Source organism: Aricia agestis, chromosome 5, assembly GCF_905147365.1.
Source record: "Aricia agestis chromosome 5, ilAriAges1.1, whole genome shotgun sequence".
NCBI lineage: Eukaryota > Metazoa > Arthropoda > Insecta > Lepidoptera > Lycaenidae > Aricia > Aricia agestis.
Window position 1 is genome coordinate 9,830,848 of NC_056410.1, and position 17,164 is coordinate 9,848,011.

A 17,164-nucleotide genomic window follows, 5' to 3' on the forward strand; every position below is an offset into this window, starting at 1 on the left:
GACCTTTCTCAAGCTTTAGACTATCTGTGTACAAAATTTCATTACAATCGGTTCAGTAGTTTTGGCGCTGTTGTTTTTGAATTTGATGTCTAAGTTGGTAGGTGAGTTATTAGTTAATAACGTGTATAACAATCGAAAGAATCGAAAAATCTAGCTCCATATGGTACCACCTCTTATAGAAATACGTATGAGCAAGCAATAGCGCGATCTAGGGGACTCTTGGCGCCATCTGTTTTAAGTTTTTGGAACTAAGTTAATTTGACCAAATTTACGCATTTTCACCCCCTTACAACCCCTTTTTCCAGTTAAAAAGTAGCCTATGTCCTTTCTCAGGCTTTAGACTATCTGTGTACAAAATTTCATTACTATCGGTTCAGTAGTTTTGGCGTGAAAGCGAGACAGACAGACAGAGATACTTTCGCATTTATAATATTAGTATAGATAATATTCTAACGTATTAAAAACTATAAACAAAAACATACTAACTAATAAGTATGATTAGTTCTATGTTACAATAAAGTAAAAAATAAAACGCCATCTGTTGAATCGTATTAGAACTAAAATGTTCATTCCATCGATATATTTCTGGATTTTTAGGGTTCCGTACCTCAAAAGGAAAAAACGGAACCCTTATAGGATCACTTTGTTGTCCGTCTGTCCGTCCGTCCGTCTGTCAAGACCCTTTTTCTCAGGAACGCGTGGAGGTATGAAGCTGAAATTTATATCAATTACTCAGGTCTACTGTCCCTTGAAGCTGTGAAAAAATCAAACTTCTAAGCCAACGCAATCAAAAGATACAGCCGTTTATGCCGCAAATTTTCGACACTTGCAAGGGAATCAAAACCTACAGGGTGCTTCCCGTGAACTCAGAATCTTGAAATTTGGTACGAAGTAACGTCTTATAGCATAGATAAAGGAAAAATTACGAAAACCATAAATTTTTAGTTACATCACATAATATATTTTTTTTTAATAATTTTAAACTTACTACCCATTTCCTCATAAACGCGTAGAGGTATTAAATTGAAATTCATACCAAATACTCAGGTCTATAATACCTTTAAGCTGTAACAAAATCAAACTTCTATGTCAACGCAATCAAAAGAAACAGCAATTTAAGCTGCATATTTTGAAACTCGCAAGTACTCGCAAGGGAATCAAAACCTAAAGGGTACTTCCAGTCGACCTAGAATCTTGAAATTTGGCATGAAGTAACGTTTTATAGCACACATAAAGGAAAAATTCCGAAAACCTTAAATTTTTAGTTGCATTACAAAATATATATTTTTTAATAAATATAAACTTATTACTTTTTTCCTCATGAACGCGTAGAGCTATCAAGTTGAAATTCATATCAAATACTTAGATCTAATTGCCTTTAACCCGTGAAAAAAAAAATTCTAAGTCAACGCAAAAACGCAAAACGCAAAAGTACAACCATTGATACCGCATATTTTGAAACTCGCAACTACACGCAAGGGAATTAAAACCTAAAGACCACTTCCCGTTGACATAGAATCTCGAAATTTGGTAAGAAGCAATAGCTTACAGCACAGGTAACAGAAAAATTCCGAAAAGCTTAAAATTTTAAGTAGTTACTTTGTAAACCTTGCAGGTTTGTACGGAACCCTCGGTGCGCGAGTCCGACTCGCACTTGGCCGGTTTTTTATAATATTATACATAAAATATGTTTAAGATTTTTGAAATTTTATTTTAATACACATCCAAGACCCAGGAAAATTGAAAACTTTTTGTTCCGCCTGCGGGACTCGAACCCAGGACCCCCGGGATGAGCGCTGGCCACGCGCAATGCGAATTCATTTTCATCGAAATTTTCATGGAAATAAGATATTTTCCCACATCAAAATGTAGCCTATGTCCTTTCTCAGACTCTAGAATAACTGTATACAAAATTTCATTGCAATCGGTTCAGTAGTTTTGGCGTGAAAGCAAGACAGACAGACAGACAGAAGACAGACAGTCAGACAGACAGAGATACTTTCGCATTTATAATATTAGTATGGATTAAACATCATATTCTAACGTATTAAAAACTATAAACAAAAACATACTAACTAATAAGTATGATTAGTTCTATGTTACAATAAAGTAAAAAATAAAACGCCATCTGTTGAATGGTATTAGAACTAAAATGTTCATTCCATCGATATATTTCTGGATTTTTTATAATATTATACATAAAATATGTTTAAGATTTTTGAAATTTTATTTTAATACACATCCAAGACCCAGGAAAATTGAAAACTTTTTGTTCCGCCTGCGGGACTCGAACCCAGGACCCCCGGGATGAGCGCTGGCCACGCGCAATGCGAATTCATTTTCATCGAAATTTTCATGGAAATAAGATATTTTCCCACATCAAAATGTAGCCTATGTCCTTTCTCAGACTCTAGAATAACTGTATACAAAATTTCATTGCAATCGGTTCAGTAGTTTTGGCGTGAAAGCAAGACAGACAGACAGACAGACAGACAGACAGACAGACAGACAGACAGACAGACAGACAGACAGAGATACTTTCGCATTTATAATATTAGTATGGATTAAACATCATATTCTAACGTATTAAAAACTATAAACAAAAACATACTAACTAATAAGTATGATTAGTTCTATGTTACAATAAAGTAAAAAATAAAACGCCATCTGTTGAATCGTATTAGAACTAAAATGTTCATTCCATCGATATATTTCTGGATTTTTTATAATATTATACATAAAATATGTTTAAGATTTTTGAAATTTTATTTTAATACACATCCAAGACCCAGGAAAATTGAAAACTTTTTGTTCCGCCTGCGGGACTCGAACCCAGGACCCCCGGGATGAGCGCTGGCCACGCGCAATGCGAATTCATTTTCATCGAAATTTTCATGGAAATAAGATATTTTCCCACATCAAAATGTAGCCTATGTCCTTTCTCAGACTCTAGAATAACTGTATACAAAATTTCATTGCAATCGGTTCAGTAGTTTTGGCGTGAAAGCAAGACAGACAGACAGACAGACAGACAGACAGACAGACAGACAGACAGACAGACAGAGATACTTTCGCATTTATAATATTAGTATGGATTTCCTTTGTAAGGCTTCAAGCTCTGTGCCTACGTAAAAGGCAGGCGGTATATCAACACGGAACAGCTGCCGGAAGGCGAGCAAGGGCCAGGGACTAAACCAATTTCTACGCGACTGTACAAGTCCGCGGGATTTGTTTATGGGCATAGGATGTTAATAAAATATAGGAACTAAACTTTATCTCGGCTCGGATAAACAATTTCTAATAAAATGTGAGGTCGACGTCTTTGTTACATTACCTCTATGTTACTTCCTTTGGGACAGCTTATGTAGATTTCGCGTAGCTTGGAAGACGGACGTCTCGAAATGTAGGTAGCTGGTAGGTACTTGATTCAAATAGACCGTACAGGGGAGCAAAACATTCTTAAGCTTTGGTAAGCATTTTCATTGGTCTTCTTAAATTTTTAGCAGAGTTACTTGTACCATTTTAAAAAATTTAAAAATATTTACTTATTCGAATATTTTCTGAATTCGATGATCGTTGAAAACGTAGTGAATCATCTGCCTCATGATTTATAATCAATAATCATGGGCCGCGGCCGGGGAAGGGCGAGTTTGTTTCTTTTTGCGCGGATGTGCATTCTCCCGTGACAGTGCAGCGATGTCGGGTTATGGCTAAAGTAATAAAAATCGGCTAAATCTATACATATAAATAAAATTGAAGTGTCTGTTTGTAATATTGAAAGAACCGTTTCTTACTACATGCATATGAATGTACTTACGATACATATACCAAAATAGCATTTTTTTACAATTTTTGTCTGTCTGAATGTCTGTCTGTTTGTTCCGGCTAATCTCCGAAACGGCTGGGGCGATTTTGACGGGACTTTTTTGGCAGATAGCTAATGTAATAAGGAGTAACTTAGGCTACTTTTTAACTGACTTTCAATAAAGGAGGAGGATATATTTTATTTTTTTATATATTTTGTTCGGAATAATTATCTCTTTTTTATTATCTTCGTCATCACATTTTGCTGACGCGGACCACGTCGCGGGCAACAGCTAGTATATATATAAAACAATAGTGGACCTTTAAAAAGATAAAACCGACTTCAAAATTGTACGTAATTGAGAACTAGAAATCCCTATCTCAAAAACTACTGAACCGATTTTGATGAAACTTGCAGCATTCCCTGAGTTGAACAATACCTAGTACAACAACAAAAAGAATTGCTTAAATAGGGCTTGTAGTTCCGGAGACATGCGAACACAAACAAAAACATACATATTACATACATACACTTTTGTAATTTGGCACATCTGTTCAGAAGCTGATATAGATCGACTAACATACTATATGAAAACTGGGCAGTTCTGGAAATATTACATACATACGCGTCGAATTGATAACCTCCTTTTTTTAAGTCGGTTAAAAATAGGTCAAAAATAGTGTTTTTTGTATTTGAGCCCCCATCAAATATTTATTTTATTTTTAATATAATATATTTTGTTTTTATAACGCGAACGGCAATAGAAATACACAATCTATCTGTGACGGAATTCTAGCTACAGTGGTTCTTGAGATACAGCCTGGAGACAGATAGACAGACAGACGAACTCTTAGTAATAGGGTCCCGTTTCGACCCTTTGGGTACAGAACCCTAAACATGACGTCATATGGTTGATTTGATAGTTCCTGCGTTATTACTAAGTAAATTATGTTACTAATAGAGTCCCTTCTGAGTTACGACCTATGACGCAGCAAGATGGTATTAGCAATTAGGTGCTATGCTAATATTTCTAAATAGTTTCTTAGTACTACACAGTGAGTACCTACTTTTAGAGCCCAGTAAATACACTGCAGACTTTTAGTCGGCCGATCGATAGTTTGATATCAGTACGAAGCTCGAAGATGTATGAAGGTGCGCACACTAAACGATATGTATCGGCCGAGTCTGCGGGGCCTGGTAGTAATAGTATGTTTCTTCGGCCAGCTGTAAAATCAATAGAGTGTAAGTAAATTTGAGTATCAGCTCTACGTTTCGTACCACTATGTTTTCCTATTATGTACCTATAGTACCTAACGTTAAATATGTAAATTCTCCTATCTAGTGTTGGCCTTAAAAGGCGAGCACAGTTTATAGACAAGATTTGAAATTTAACGAGACTTTCATCGCTGATACATTTTCTTCAACTACAGTGAAACTTTGACGCCATACCAACAACTACAAGAAAATCGTAGAAGAAAAAAATCATAGTAAAATTAAGTTCAAAATTCTACCCGAACAAACATACTGTTAAATAAAAGCTTTTAATAACAGAGAAAATACTATCTCATTTATTTGTAATTTGTACTTTATTGCAGTCTCTGATTTCTCGCTTCGAACAAAAGACTAGGTAAGTACAATAATTATTTAATTCTGAGATCATCAGTTTGCTAGAACCTATATAATGTAGGGTTCCTTTATCAAACATAATATCTCTCCGAAGCTCTATGATTAAAAACATGTCTGTATAATATATACTATATATAATATATACTTAATGAGTTTAGGAGAGAAAATGTTTCCTTAGGAAGAATTAATATCATTAACAAATCTTTTGTCATAGAGATATATCGTACACCTACAAAAATTAAAGAAATGTACTTATTTTAAAAATAACAATTCAAAGCAATCTTTTCTATTCATTCTCACTTTGCATTGTTCCTCTAATTTGATTTATCGATTGAGAATTACAACTTGTGGAAAGTCTCTGAATAGGAAATGATGACTGGCGGCAGCATACTATAAATTATTTACATTCTTATGTCAAAATGGTTAATTTCGATTAACCTCTTACCAGTTCCAACATTTCTCTGACTATAAATAGTCGGCGTCGAACCTGGAACAGTTACGACCCATGGGCCTTATAATTGATTACAAATAAAAATCAAAAGACTACTCGCGATAAATTACGTGTCGTAAGCTTATGACCCTAGTGTTTTTGTTAGCACTGACCCAGCAGAACCAGTCTTGCGAGCGTGTGGTCACGTTTTCTAAAAGGCTATTTGATACGTCGTCACTGTACTGGAAATGTCCGTGGCTAATGAGTAACAGAAAACTCCTTCATTCATATACTAATATGTGATAATTTCATTTAGTTGCGTGACTCATTGTTGTATGTAGAATTTATAAGGTTCTTAAACATATTGTCATACTAGGAAGTCAGCGCAGACCGTACCGTTTAGTAATTAATGCAAATGGGTCGATCAACTTTGATTGGTCCGACGGTACACGCATCATGTCCCTGAACGATAATTAATAAATATTAAATCATAAAGAGTTAAATTGGTTTTAATTATATTCCTTTTAATATTTTCTAGCATTATTGTGAACAATATTTTACTTGTTTTATTAATTTGTGCGTAGTTTAATGGTTGTCCGACAGACTATATGCAATTTTCCAGTACTATCACATTTGTCCCCAAGCCACAATGCATTAACAAACTTCGCATCACGAAAAACATACTATCACGACCATAAATACCAAATACATTTCTTGTTTCAGTTCATAATTGTTGACAGCAAAACATACAAACATTTTTTTTTATTGGATATAATAAAATTTTCAGGCATTTTACTTTTGTCCCCATAAATCACCTACATGGCACAGGTCTCACGGACAACCGTAATTTAGTTATGGAACCAAAACACAGGTGGCGCGGTAGACTCCTAAACAACAAGCCAAACACAATAGTTAACTGTCGGGCTCAAACGCCATTTTGATTTGTATAAAATCACGGCGACAGTCGTCCGAGCGACGTTGGTGAGTGTGGGTGGCTTTTTTGTCAGTCCGTCGGACAACTGTGATTAAAACGTAAGTACTTGATGCATTGTTATCAATTATACTACACGAGATGCGCTTTCGTCTATATTTTAGTATGAGCTGAGATTAATATATAAAATAACAATAGTATTTGCTTGGCGGCTCATAATTTTAAAAATGTCCCGCGGACAACCAGTCACTTGGACAACTAAAGTGGTTGTCCCATGGACAATTTGGTTGTACCTAGGACAATAATTATTTAAAACTTACTTTAACAGTTAAATAGTTCATGTTTTGTTTATTACTCAGCTGTTTCGGGAATACATTTTTATTACGCGATTTTATGTCTAGTTTAATTGTAATTTTTAATTATTTTAGGTAAGACAATGGGATTATCGGAGAAAGAAAAGTCAAGACGCTACAGAGAAAGGCTTAAAGCAGACCCAGATAAATTGGCTGAACGGAAAAGAAAAAAAAGGGAAAGTTCTCACAAAAATAAAAAGTTAGTTGCGAATATGGAGCCGGAGGAAAAAAATAACTGCAGAATAATTTGGAAATCGTTTGGACAAACAAATAATGTCCCATGGACAACCAAATATGTCTTCTGGACAACTAAGATGTCCCCATATGAAAATCACATTATACTTCATTCATTCAGTTTTATCGAGAATCAGTTCATTTCAATTTAGTAAAATCTATAATACAATACGCAACAACCTCGCCTTAATAGTTTTTTGTAAAAAAATATCACTATTTCCGCTTTACTTATTTTTTTATATTAGAAACATAATTTGGTTGTCCAAAAGACATCATTCGTTTCAATTTTAATAAAAATATTTCGTATTTTGGGTGTACATAGAACAAATATCAAAATATTATTTATAATTTAATATTAGAAGAATTTGTTTTAATTCTTAAGGGCATTTAACATTTAAAAAAGTACTACTGTGTAAGTTGTCCAAAGGACATTATTTCCCGTGAAAAGATCGGTTAGTGAAGTTAAATCCACAAATATGTTTAATCAACATCACTGCTGCTTATATAATCTTAATCTACGAAGAATCCTCTTCTAAATGAAATAGTAAAATGCTGAAAAAGAAGCAAAAAAAAAATACCAGAAAATTATGATCGGGACCTTTAAAAATTGATTGACCCAAATAAAGAAATATTTAAAAATTTGTATAAGAAGAATAGTAAAATTTAACTGAAAGCTCTAAACACGGAGGTTCCATATGTTATTGAGCAAGGCTTGAATTTTATTTTCGACACATTAAATGTATAAAAAGTTATGGTTTTTTTTACCTGAAATTATGTCTTTTTCAGAATTCTACGCGCGGGCGAAGCCGCGGGCAAAAGATAGTATTTTATAAATAGATAATATAATCCGGTGTTGTTACTTAAGATATTTAATTCTCACTTAGTTTTGTTACACCTCGTGCAGTATGCGATTTTTATCTGAACTTGGCTCGTAAGCCGTATATGGCAAATTAATATATCCTTATTGGTAACATAAACAAAATAAAATACTATAAGAACTGTTACTACAACGTCCTTATTAGTCATAATGGCCTTACGTGAAATCCACAAAAGCCTTATGAGTCATCAGTCATCACATTCGACTTCAAAGAATGACTCGTAGTGATTATAAGACGATCTGTCTGATGTATTTGTGATAAGTCGGAAAATCTTCGCAGGATGTGACGTAACACCACGTTGGGTGATGAATAATAATACCCTTTAATGGAAAATTGTGCGAAGTTTGAATGAAAATTGAAAAGCGTTTGCGTTGTTGTTAATGAGATTAGCGCACAGATTTTTAATTGCTTACTTACTGCCGCACTCAGAAACGAATATTAATTACGTCTTAACTGTAATTAAATGAAGATTTTGACATAATCATTAATTATTATCGGTCAAACTTTATTAAATTCAAGTTTATCATCATTAAATGTCTGTAAGTGCGGCCGTTATTGTTATAGGTAAGTATATTATTTTCCACGTAGCCTAGTAGCGATCATTGGTCTTAAATAGCTCTGTCCTCTTTAATCTATATAATCAGGTTTAAAGATTATTTTATTTCCTTTTAATAAGTTATGTAACGCTCCTAGATACTTATGTAAAGAAATAAGTGATTATTGTTATTATTAATTATACCTTATAATTTATAAATACAAGTAGGATTATGTATTAGTTTTGTATTAAACATCCAATTAATATTATACATAACATAATATAATATCTTTAGTCTTTACCCTAACACTGCTGGACCGAATGGGATGGTGGTGAGAATGGAAATAAGAAAGGATACAGGACAGTTTTTGTTTCGACAAAATTTACCATTCGCGGGCCACTCGACAAAAACATTTACGGCAACGAAAATGCAGAGCCTATAATGAATTATGATTATGTTTACCAGAGTTTTATACTTCCTGTTTTTTGTTCTTTTCATGTTATTTGGGAATTTTTTGTCAAAAGACGAATTATCACAGTTAGCACCAGACACAATATGTCCATTATGGTGACACGGAATATTACTGCCGCCGTGTTATCAACGCTGTGAGATGCTTGACAGCTAACAATAGAAATATTTGATAGTGCTTATTGCCTTTGTCAATATTTCTATAGTAACTACATAATCTTGATAGGGTATTCGAGTATTCGAAAACCTCTAAAAAGGTTCTTTTTAGGGTTCCGTACCCAAAGGGTAAAAACGGGACCCTATTACTAAGACTTCAATGTCTGTCCGTCTGTCTGTCTGTGTGTCTCCAGGCCGTAACTCAAGAACCGCTACAGCTAGATTTCTGAATTTTTCACAGATTGTGTATATCTGTTGCCGCTATAACAACAAATACTAAAAACAAAATAAAATTAATATTTAACGGACAATAAACGCGATTTTTTGGCCTTTTTTGCTCTTATCAATAATGGCAACAGGTAGGTACTTGAATTTTTCTCAAAGTCCTAAGTTAAGTATATGTGTTCTTAAATATTTATTTATTATATTAAAATAAAATAAAAAATTAAGGAGGGCTTCCATACAAAAAACACAATTTTTGGGCCTAATTTTGCTTTATAATGGTACGGAACCCTTCGTGCGCGAGTCCGACTCGCACTTGGCCGATTATTTTAAACATTAACATTATGCTTATTCTAATATTTATTCAAGCTGATAATATATAATTTATAAAGCCCAGTACAGGGCTGTAGCTAGACTCGATGTAGGGCAGCATTACAGGAATAGGAACAAAGAATTATTATACATACTTAATATGAAATGAATGTCACAAACTGTGGTACCTATGTTCGGAAAAGTTTAGATAGGTACCTAATATTGCTACAATTTTTTTTATCTCAAAGAACATAAAAAAATATATCTTCATTTTTGGTATTTTTAAGGTAGGGCATTGCCCCACAATGCCTCTTTCTAGATACGGCCGTGGTCTAGTAGAGTGCATAAAAAATAAATACAAACAACAATTTGACGACCTCTGTGGCTCAATTTGTGGGCTGTTGGTAGCTCAAGCCGGGGGTCGTGGGTTTGAATCCCGCCGATGGAATAAAAAGTTTTCATAGGTTCTGGGTCATGGATGTGTATTAAATAAGTGTATCATATAATAAAAATATTAAATATATGTATAGTATAAAAGTATTAAATATATTTTTCCGTTGTCTGGACTCTGGTACCCGTAAAACAAGTCCTTCAGGTACATCACGTGACCAAACTGACGTGGTGTGAAGCGTCCATAAAAAAAAAGAAAAAAAACAATAGTAAGCCTTCTCATACCGATTTTGAAAAAATGTTACGATAGTCCAAGCCACGAAGCCGTACATAAAACTTCGTAGCTTAGACCAATAAAGTCTCAACTCCCAAGTCCATGTTCTTTGTCTGTTCGCACGATCCAGTAAGCAATGATTAGTTAAACTTTTTATCCGCACTTACTTAATGCTGCGATAATGATCAAACAGGAGAACTGGTGTTGCGCCATTGAGTCACCTCGATCTGCAAACAATCGGTGCCATTAGTTCCATAGATCATGTAGAGCGTACCTATGTTTTAAAAATAGAATGTAAAGAATTGGCGGTCTTTCAGCGCCATAATGTTCGCTTGCATAGTATGTACAATCGCTGAAATTATAGTTTTAATGTTTGAACCGTTTCGTACATGAACTCTACAATAATTTAATACATGTGAATTTATGTAGAGGAATAGCACATTTGGTTACACCCTTTGTTTTTTAACCTCTAATTTGTAACCCACGAGGTATTAGAGAAGATTTGTCTTTGGAATAGAAAGAAGTTGAAAATGGCGGTTAAAAAACCTTATGTAGTTAGCTCTACCTATACTTTATGTTGACGTCACAATGCTTATTTACCTGCTTATACTTAGGTCTTTTAATGATTTTTTAATTGTTACTTCCTAATGATCATCAGGAATGTTAAATACAGGAGTATTACAATTTACAATGCTACATTTGCATATAGGTTTTATAATTACTTACCATCATTATTAGAGCTCAAACAAAACCATAAATAGGACTAAGTATTTATGCATTATGTACATATTGCATTGTGTAAAAATAAGGTACCTTAATAAAAACCTCAATAATTAATGGAATCAGGCGTTACTTTGCGGAAATCCATAGTTCAAATTTAGTTTGTTAAGTATTATTTTTAGCAATATTCCGCGAAAACAAAGTTTTGTTTTCGCGGAATATTGCTAAAAATAATAACAAACTAAATTAAAAAAAAAAAACCTCAATTATATGCACGACAAGTGCCATTGGAAATTACGGAAATAATAATCATAATTTCAATAAAGGTTTTTATTTTATATAAAAAAGATGAAAGATAAAGTAGAGATATTTAAAACAAACTATGTGGGCATACGTGGAGGCCCCAAAAGGAAGATCTTCCGATCGAGCGAGGTGTTATGCTCAGTCAGGACCTCAAGGACTCAGGCCGGAGCCCACGTGATCCATTTCAGCTGTCGTATTTATATACTAAATATACCGACGTGACGCGCTTAGAAAACTTCGATAGCGCGATGCAGGAATGTTAGGCTAATTGTTGGTACCGCCACAATGCTAATTAGCTGTGATAGAGCTGTGTTCTGATTTTACGAAATCGATTATCGAAAGATCTAAAACCTAGCTTATTTCGTAACTCCTTATATTTTTACTTAATTTGCATAGGCATTACTTAAAATATTCAACTAAAACAGTTGAATAACTATATTTAGTTAAAATCTTTGCATTTAAATTATTATTTAAATGCAAAAATTTAAACATCCATTAGAAGCCGTCGCTGAATATAGAGTATTGAAATGTAAATATTCAACTGTGGTCCGTTCAGAATTTATTCCATAGAGTTTCTATATTCAGAGTGGCCTTTATGTCGATGGAATAAAGGTAAAACATTGGTGGTAGAAACTAAACGCACTGTAGAAACCAACAATCTGGAAGTCCGAACGATCCAGTTTGATAAGAAGGCGTTGGTAGGTGAAGCGTGTGGTCGTTAACGCGATAATGCCAGAGAGATAACACCTAATTGGTAACTCTATCAACTCAAATATGTCATTTATTTTAGTCTTAACTTGTTTTGATGATAAAAAACATCTGCATCAGTGATCCAATTTTTATTACGCATAAAATTAATTAATATGTAGCCTTAAGATAGGTACGGTACTTAAATTACCGGATTCTATTAGTCGGAAGATAAAGAAAATTAAAATGTACAGAATAGAATAGGCTGTACAGTTATGCTCATAAAGGGCCAACGGTAATCCGCCTTACACGGACCGGACACGGATGTTACGGTGCGTACTTGTGTAAAGTCGCCAGGAGGGAGCCTACGCCAGACTGCTATGAGTGCGGCGCTGCGGAGGACACGGCCCAGCACACCCTCGAGGTGTGCGATCGTTGGGCCGTGCAGCGCCATGATCTCATGGCGGTGCTTGGGCGGGACCTCTCGCTCTCGAGCATGGTTCGCTGCATGCTCGAGAGCGATGAGGCCTGGCAGGCTCTTTCTACGAAACCGTCCTTTCGCAGAACGAGGCCGCGGAGCGGAACAGAGAAGACGACCCATCCTCCGTTCCGCTTCGCCGGCGTAGGACGGGAGTGCGGAGGCGTCGTTACGCGAACCTCCAAACTTCCGTCTAATCCGGGGCTCCGGGCAAGGATGGGTACCTGCCCGGTTTAGCTAGTCCCGGCGCCGAGGGGAACGCTTCAGTTTGCCGGAGCGTTCCCTTACATTGGTGGAAGTCCGGTCCCTTTTGTGGTAGACCGGCCGGTCGTGGAGGGAGTCCTGTGTTAGACAGATCCAGGACATCCCTCCGTATACGGCTGAAGACAAACCGCAGGTGGTAGTGGGTAAGAGTCCCACATACTTACCCCCAGGGTGCTTCAACTAACTGAGGCACATCCCCAACCCGGGGCACCCATGATTGGTTTCCACTTTCCCCTGCGCATCAAAAAAAAAAAAGGGCCAACGGTAATAATGTAGACGTATTAATTTATTAAATTAGAGAAACCACAGTAAAAAAATTAACCTTTGGAAAATTAAAAATATTTTACGTTTTCGACATAAAATATTTTATACCGACTCAAAAGGGGCCCTAGGTAGATGCTATTTTTCAATTATGTTTGTTAATTTGAGTAAATAGTTGAATACGAGCTACTTCCTACTTAGGTCGGTAATAGGTAGGTACTAAGATATATACCTACTACATGGTTGGCTTATGTTTATTGTCTAGTACGTACTATCGAACTATAACTATCAGAGTTTCAGGGATAATATTGTAAATTTAGGTACTGTAGTTTCGATGTGAAGATCACAAACATGATACGAAACTACTTCATGTGATGCTGTTATGCATCGTCACGTTGCGTATGTCTGAATATCGAATAAGTAATTATTTTACCACCAAACCACGACCTTTTATAGTACCTAGTCATTAATATTATGTTGGTACCATAGTATGTTTGTTTGTAACTTTTTATGGTTGTAACATAATAAGTACTTATTATAAAATATACATTATTTCAGTATCCAGGGACGCCCAGCAAATTCTTATTGTTAAAACATAATGTCCCTATTTATAATACATTCTATTTTATTTATGTAAACATGCCTCGGAAGCGACGCAGAATGATTTCGTTCGTTTTATAGCATTGAATGCTAAATATAAAACGTGCCGAGTCCCGACTGCACATCCAGATGTGTAAAAACAAGTTCCCGATTATATTTATTGAACAGGACGAGACTAGAATACACTGAACAAATATATTATTCCTGAATTAATAAAGATATAATGCCAATGAACTCATTAGTACTACTATTTAATATTCAATGCCTACTCAATAGTTAATTGATCCTAACGAACTAAAAAATATCAATAATGCCAATAAATAGAAACTTATCTTTAGTGATCATAAAGAAATAAAAGATTGTTAGTATACCTTAATAGACGATAATCATTATACAAATTAGGCTCGAATACATGAAAATGGAAATGTAGAGTTCACAACCTACGGCCGGAGGTAGAGTGTAGTGTAGAGAGTTTGCAGTTTTGGATTATTATCGCAGTTATGGTCATAGAAATTTTATGAGAATAAGGTTTTTCTACATTAACTTTATTGAATAAAAAAATACTGCGAAAACCACTCGTTTCAACTCTGAATACTTGCGAATTAATTCAGCAATCCGGTAAAACTTCATCGCGACGGACAAGGCAACCAGTTTCCAGATTTAAAATTAAAATACCTAAACGGAGATGGGATCCAATAGTGTTTCACTAAACTTGCACTTTGTTCACTGACCACAAGCGTGCGCGACCCGTGCGCGTGCGCTGAGCTCTCACGACAATCTGCAATCTGCGGTTACCGTACCGGCTACACTCTTGATTCTACCTCTAGTGACAATAATCCATTTGGATAATGCCGCTGACCTCACCTTTGCCGGGACCTTCTGCGAGCATTTAGATAGGGAAATTTTCTGTAACTTGCCTACCTTTTTGATAGGTAAATAATAGGTACGGTAGTCGGTACCTAATATTACAATGTTGATAGTCTGCAGCTCACAGAGATGAATGCAAGCAAAATAAATAATTGTGATATTTTCCGACAGTCAAAAGTAGCCTATGTTTTAATGCAGATTCCAGGGTAACAACTAACTCCATACCAAATTTAACCGCCGTTTTTCCATACAAACGCTGTCCCCTGTTTCCTCCCTGGATAATGCCGGTAGAGTTATGATTTTTTCCTGAATATCTATGGCCACTATTAGCATATTGTCCGTATGTTTTCTTTTTTTTCATAATTTTATTATTAAAAAAGATAAGAACGTCCAAAAACCCAAAAAAATGGCAAGATTTTCCTCTGTGTTCAAACACCCAGAAATCAAAACTGGCTAAAATATGCAAAAAAAAATTAAACATAGGAACACAGCTCAAGCCTTGCTTTAATTCTTAATGAAAAAAGTACTTAAATCGGCTAAGTTTTGGAGAAGGAATCAGCGGACAACGAATCGAAGATTTTCTGTTCTTTTATTAGAACTTTTGTCGTGTGGTCTCTGTCGCGCTCTGCGGTGGGAGACTTGAGATTGGTGAGACAGCAATACATTTTCAAATACCTATTTTCAATTTCTCTCGCCCCTGGTGTATCCTCTTAATAATATTAGGTAGTGTGATTTACCTACTCACTTCGCACATTTTACGTTTTTCCATGTTTTAGGAAATTAACAATATGTCTTTATTTGTCCAAAAAAAACATACGGACACGGTCTTACCACAAAAGATTTAAACGTCTGCTGAACACGTTCCTACATAATATTGGTGTTTATGGTGTTTAATTTATTTATGAACTCTTACTTTAATGTCGTAACATGGTCTCAAGTCTCAACTCCATTATCCAATAATAATATTATATTTAATTAATATCAATACTCAATAGGCAATAGCCCGCATCTAGAGTCTAGAGCTAGACTCTAGAGTCTAGACACGCGCGGGCGGCGGGAGCGTGGCCTAGCGGCTAGCCTACAATTCAAGCTCATAGATTAAGCGCCCGTGTGTACCTAGTATTACCTACAGGAACCATGATTGTCCTTTGGCAGTTAGTCAGGGAAAATTAAGGAATTCAGACCAATAATTCATGGAGTTTTGAAAGTTGCTACAGTTATTCCTGAAGGTGTCCAGTAGCCCTAGCATGGCCACCAGTAGAAACGAGAAAGAATAGACAAACTGTGGACATAAACTTAAGGTGCCGTTCCGATCTTTACCGCGGCTAATCGCGACCGACAAAAGTTCAATTAAAATGCCACTTTTGTGACAGACTATAGTAGGTATATATGTCACAAAGTAGGATATTATTTGAATTTTTAGGGCTATAGTCTGTCGTAAAGTGGCATTTTAATTGAATTTTTCGGAACAAAAAAAGATCGGAACGGCACCTTAAGTTTATCTCCACAGTTTGTCTATAACTCTATACTTTCGCATTTCTACTGGTAGCCATGCTAGGGCTACAGATGAATATGCTAAAAGTCCCCAAGGAAGGGACACAAGCCGGTGCGGCGGTGGGGGAGGAGGGGAAAGGTCTCTTTTTCAAGGTTTTTGCTCGTGACTTGAAAATTATTTAAAATACCTATCTCTTTAATGACTTCTACATTAATTATCTAAGTTCATTAAATTTCCTATAAATTACGTCTAAAAATTTGTTTATATACTATGATCATAACTTTAGGAAATACAGAGTAGGTATTAAGCTGGTGATAAAGTGGTGATAAAAATAAGAAGCTAAATCGTTTTACAAATTTTACTTAGTTCTAAAAAATTAAAAAAAAAAAATTGTTGGCACGAGTAATTATACCGCATATCAAACAAATTAATAGTGTGTTTCATCTTCGTTATCTTTATCATTAACATCGATGGGGGTAGCCCCCATTAGGGGCTACATTAGTACAAGCTTCTAGGACCTAGGCAGCCGTTACTGATAACTAATAAGACTACACTCAATGCCCGCTTTTCGGCAACCTCGGCAACTACATTTTCCAGAACAACAACCACTTTTACATCGGCAAAAAATTGAATTTAACAACGCGTCAGGAGCTGGAGAATCCAAGGTCCTTTATAGTTATTGGGTGAACAGGTAACAGACAGACAGACGTCCGTCCGTCCGTCTGTCTGTCTGTCTGTCTGTCTGTTACCTCTTCACACTCAAACCGCTGAACCGACTTAGCTGGACTGCACCCCAGTGCAGTCCAGCTAAGTCGGGTGGGGGTAGCTAAATATATTATATTATACGCCCGGTTAGTTTTCATATTATGGTTTT

General features: G+C 35.5%; 1 protein-coding gene across 4 annotated transcripts in view; it reads right to left on the reverse strand.

Moving 5' to 3' along the window:
• The window catches only part of LOC121727178, a 32,297-nt gene extending 17,556 nt beyond the window's left edge, over positions 1 to 14,741 (reverse strand). The window contains exons 1-2 of one of the 4 annotated variants that reach the window (XM_042114860.1): positions 14,604 to 14,741; positions 10,783 to 10,842 (exon numbers count right to left, since the gene is read on the reverse strand). In XM_042114860.1, the coding sequence (XP_041970794.1) occupies positions 10,783 to 10,828 (46 nt within the window). In that variant the 5' untranslated portion in view covers positions 10,829 to 10,842; positions 14,604 to 14,741. Of the gene's footprint in view, positions 1 to 10,782; positions 10,843 to 14,299; positions 14,406 to 14,527; positions 14,552 to 14,603 lie in introns of those variants that run through there. The other 3 variants (XM_042114859.1, XM_042114861.1, XM_042114862.1) reach the window with 3 other exon arrangements.
• Between the last annotated feature and the right edge of the window lie 2,423 nt (positions 14,742 to 17,164).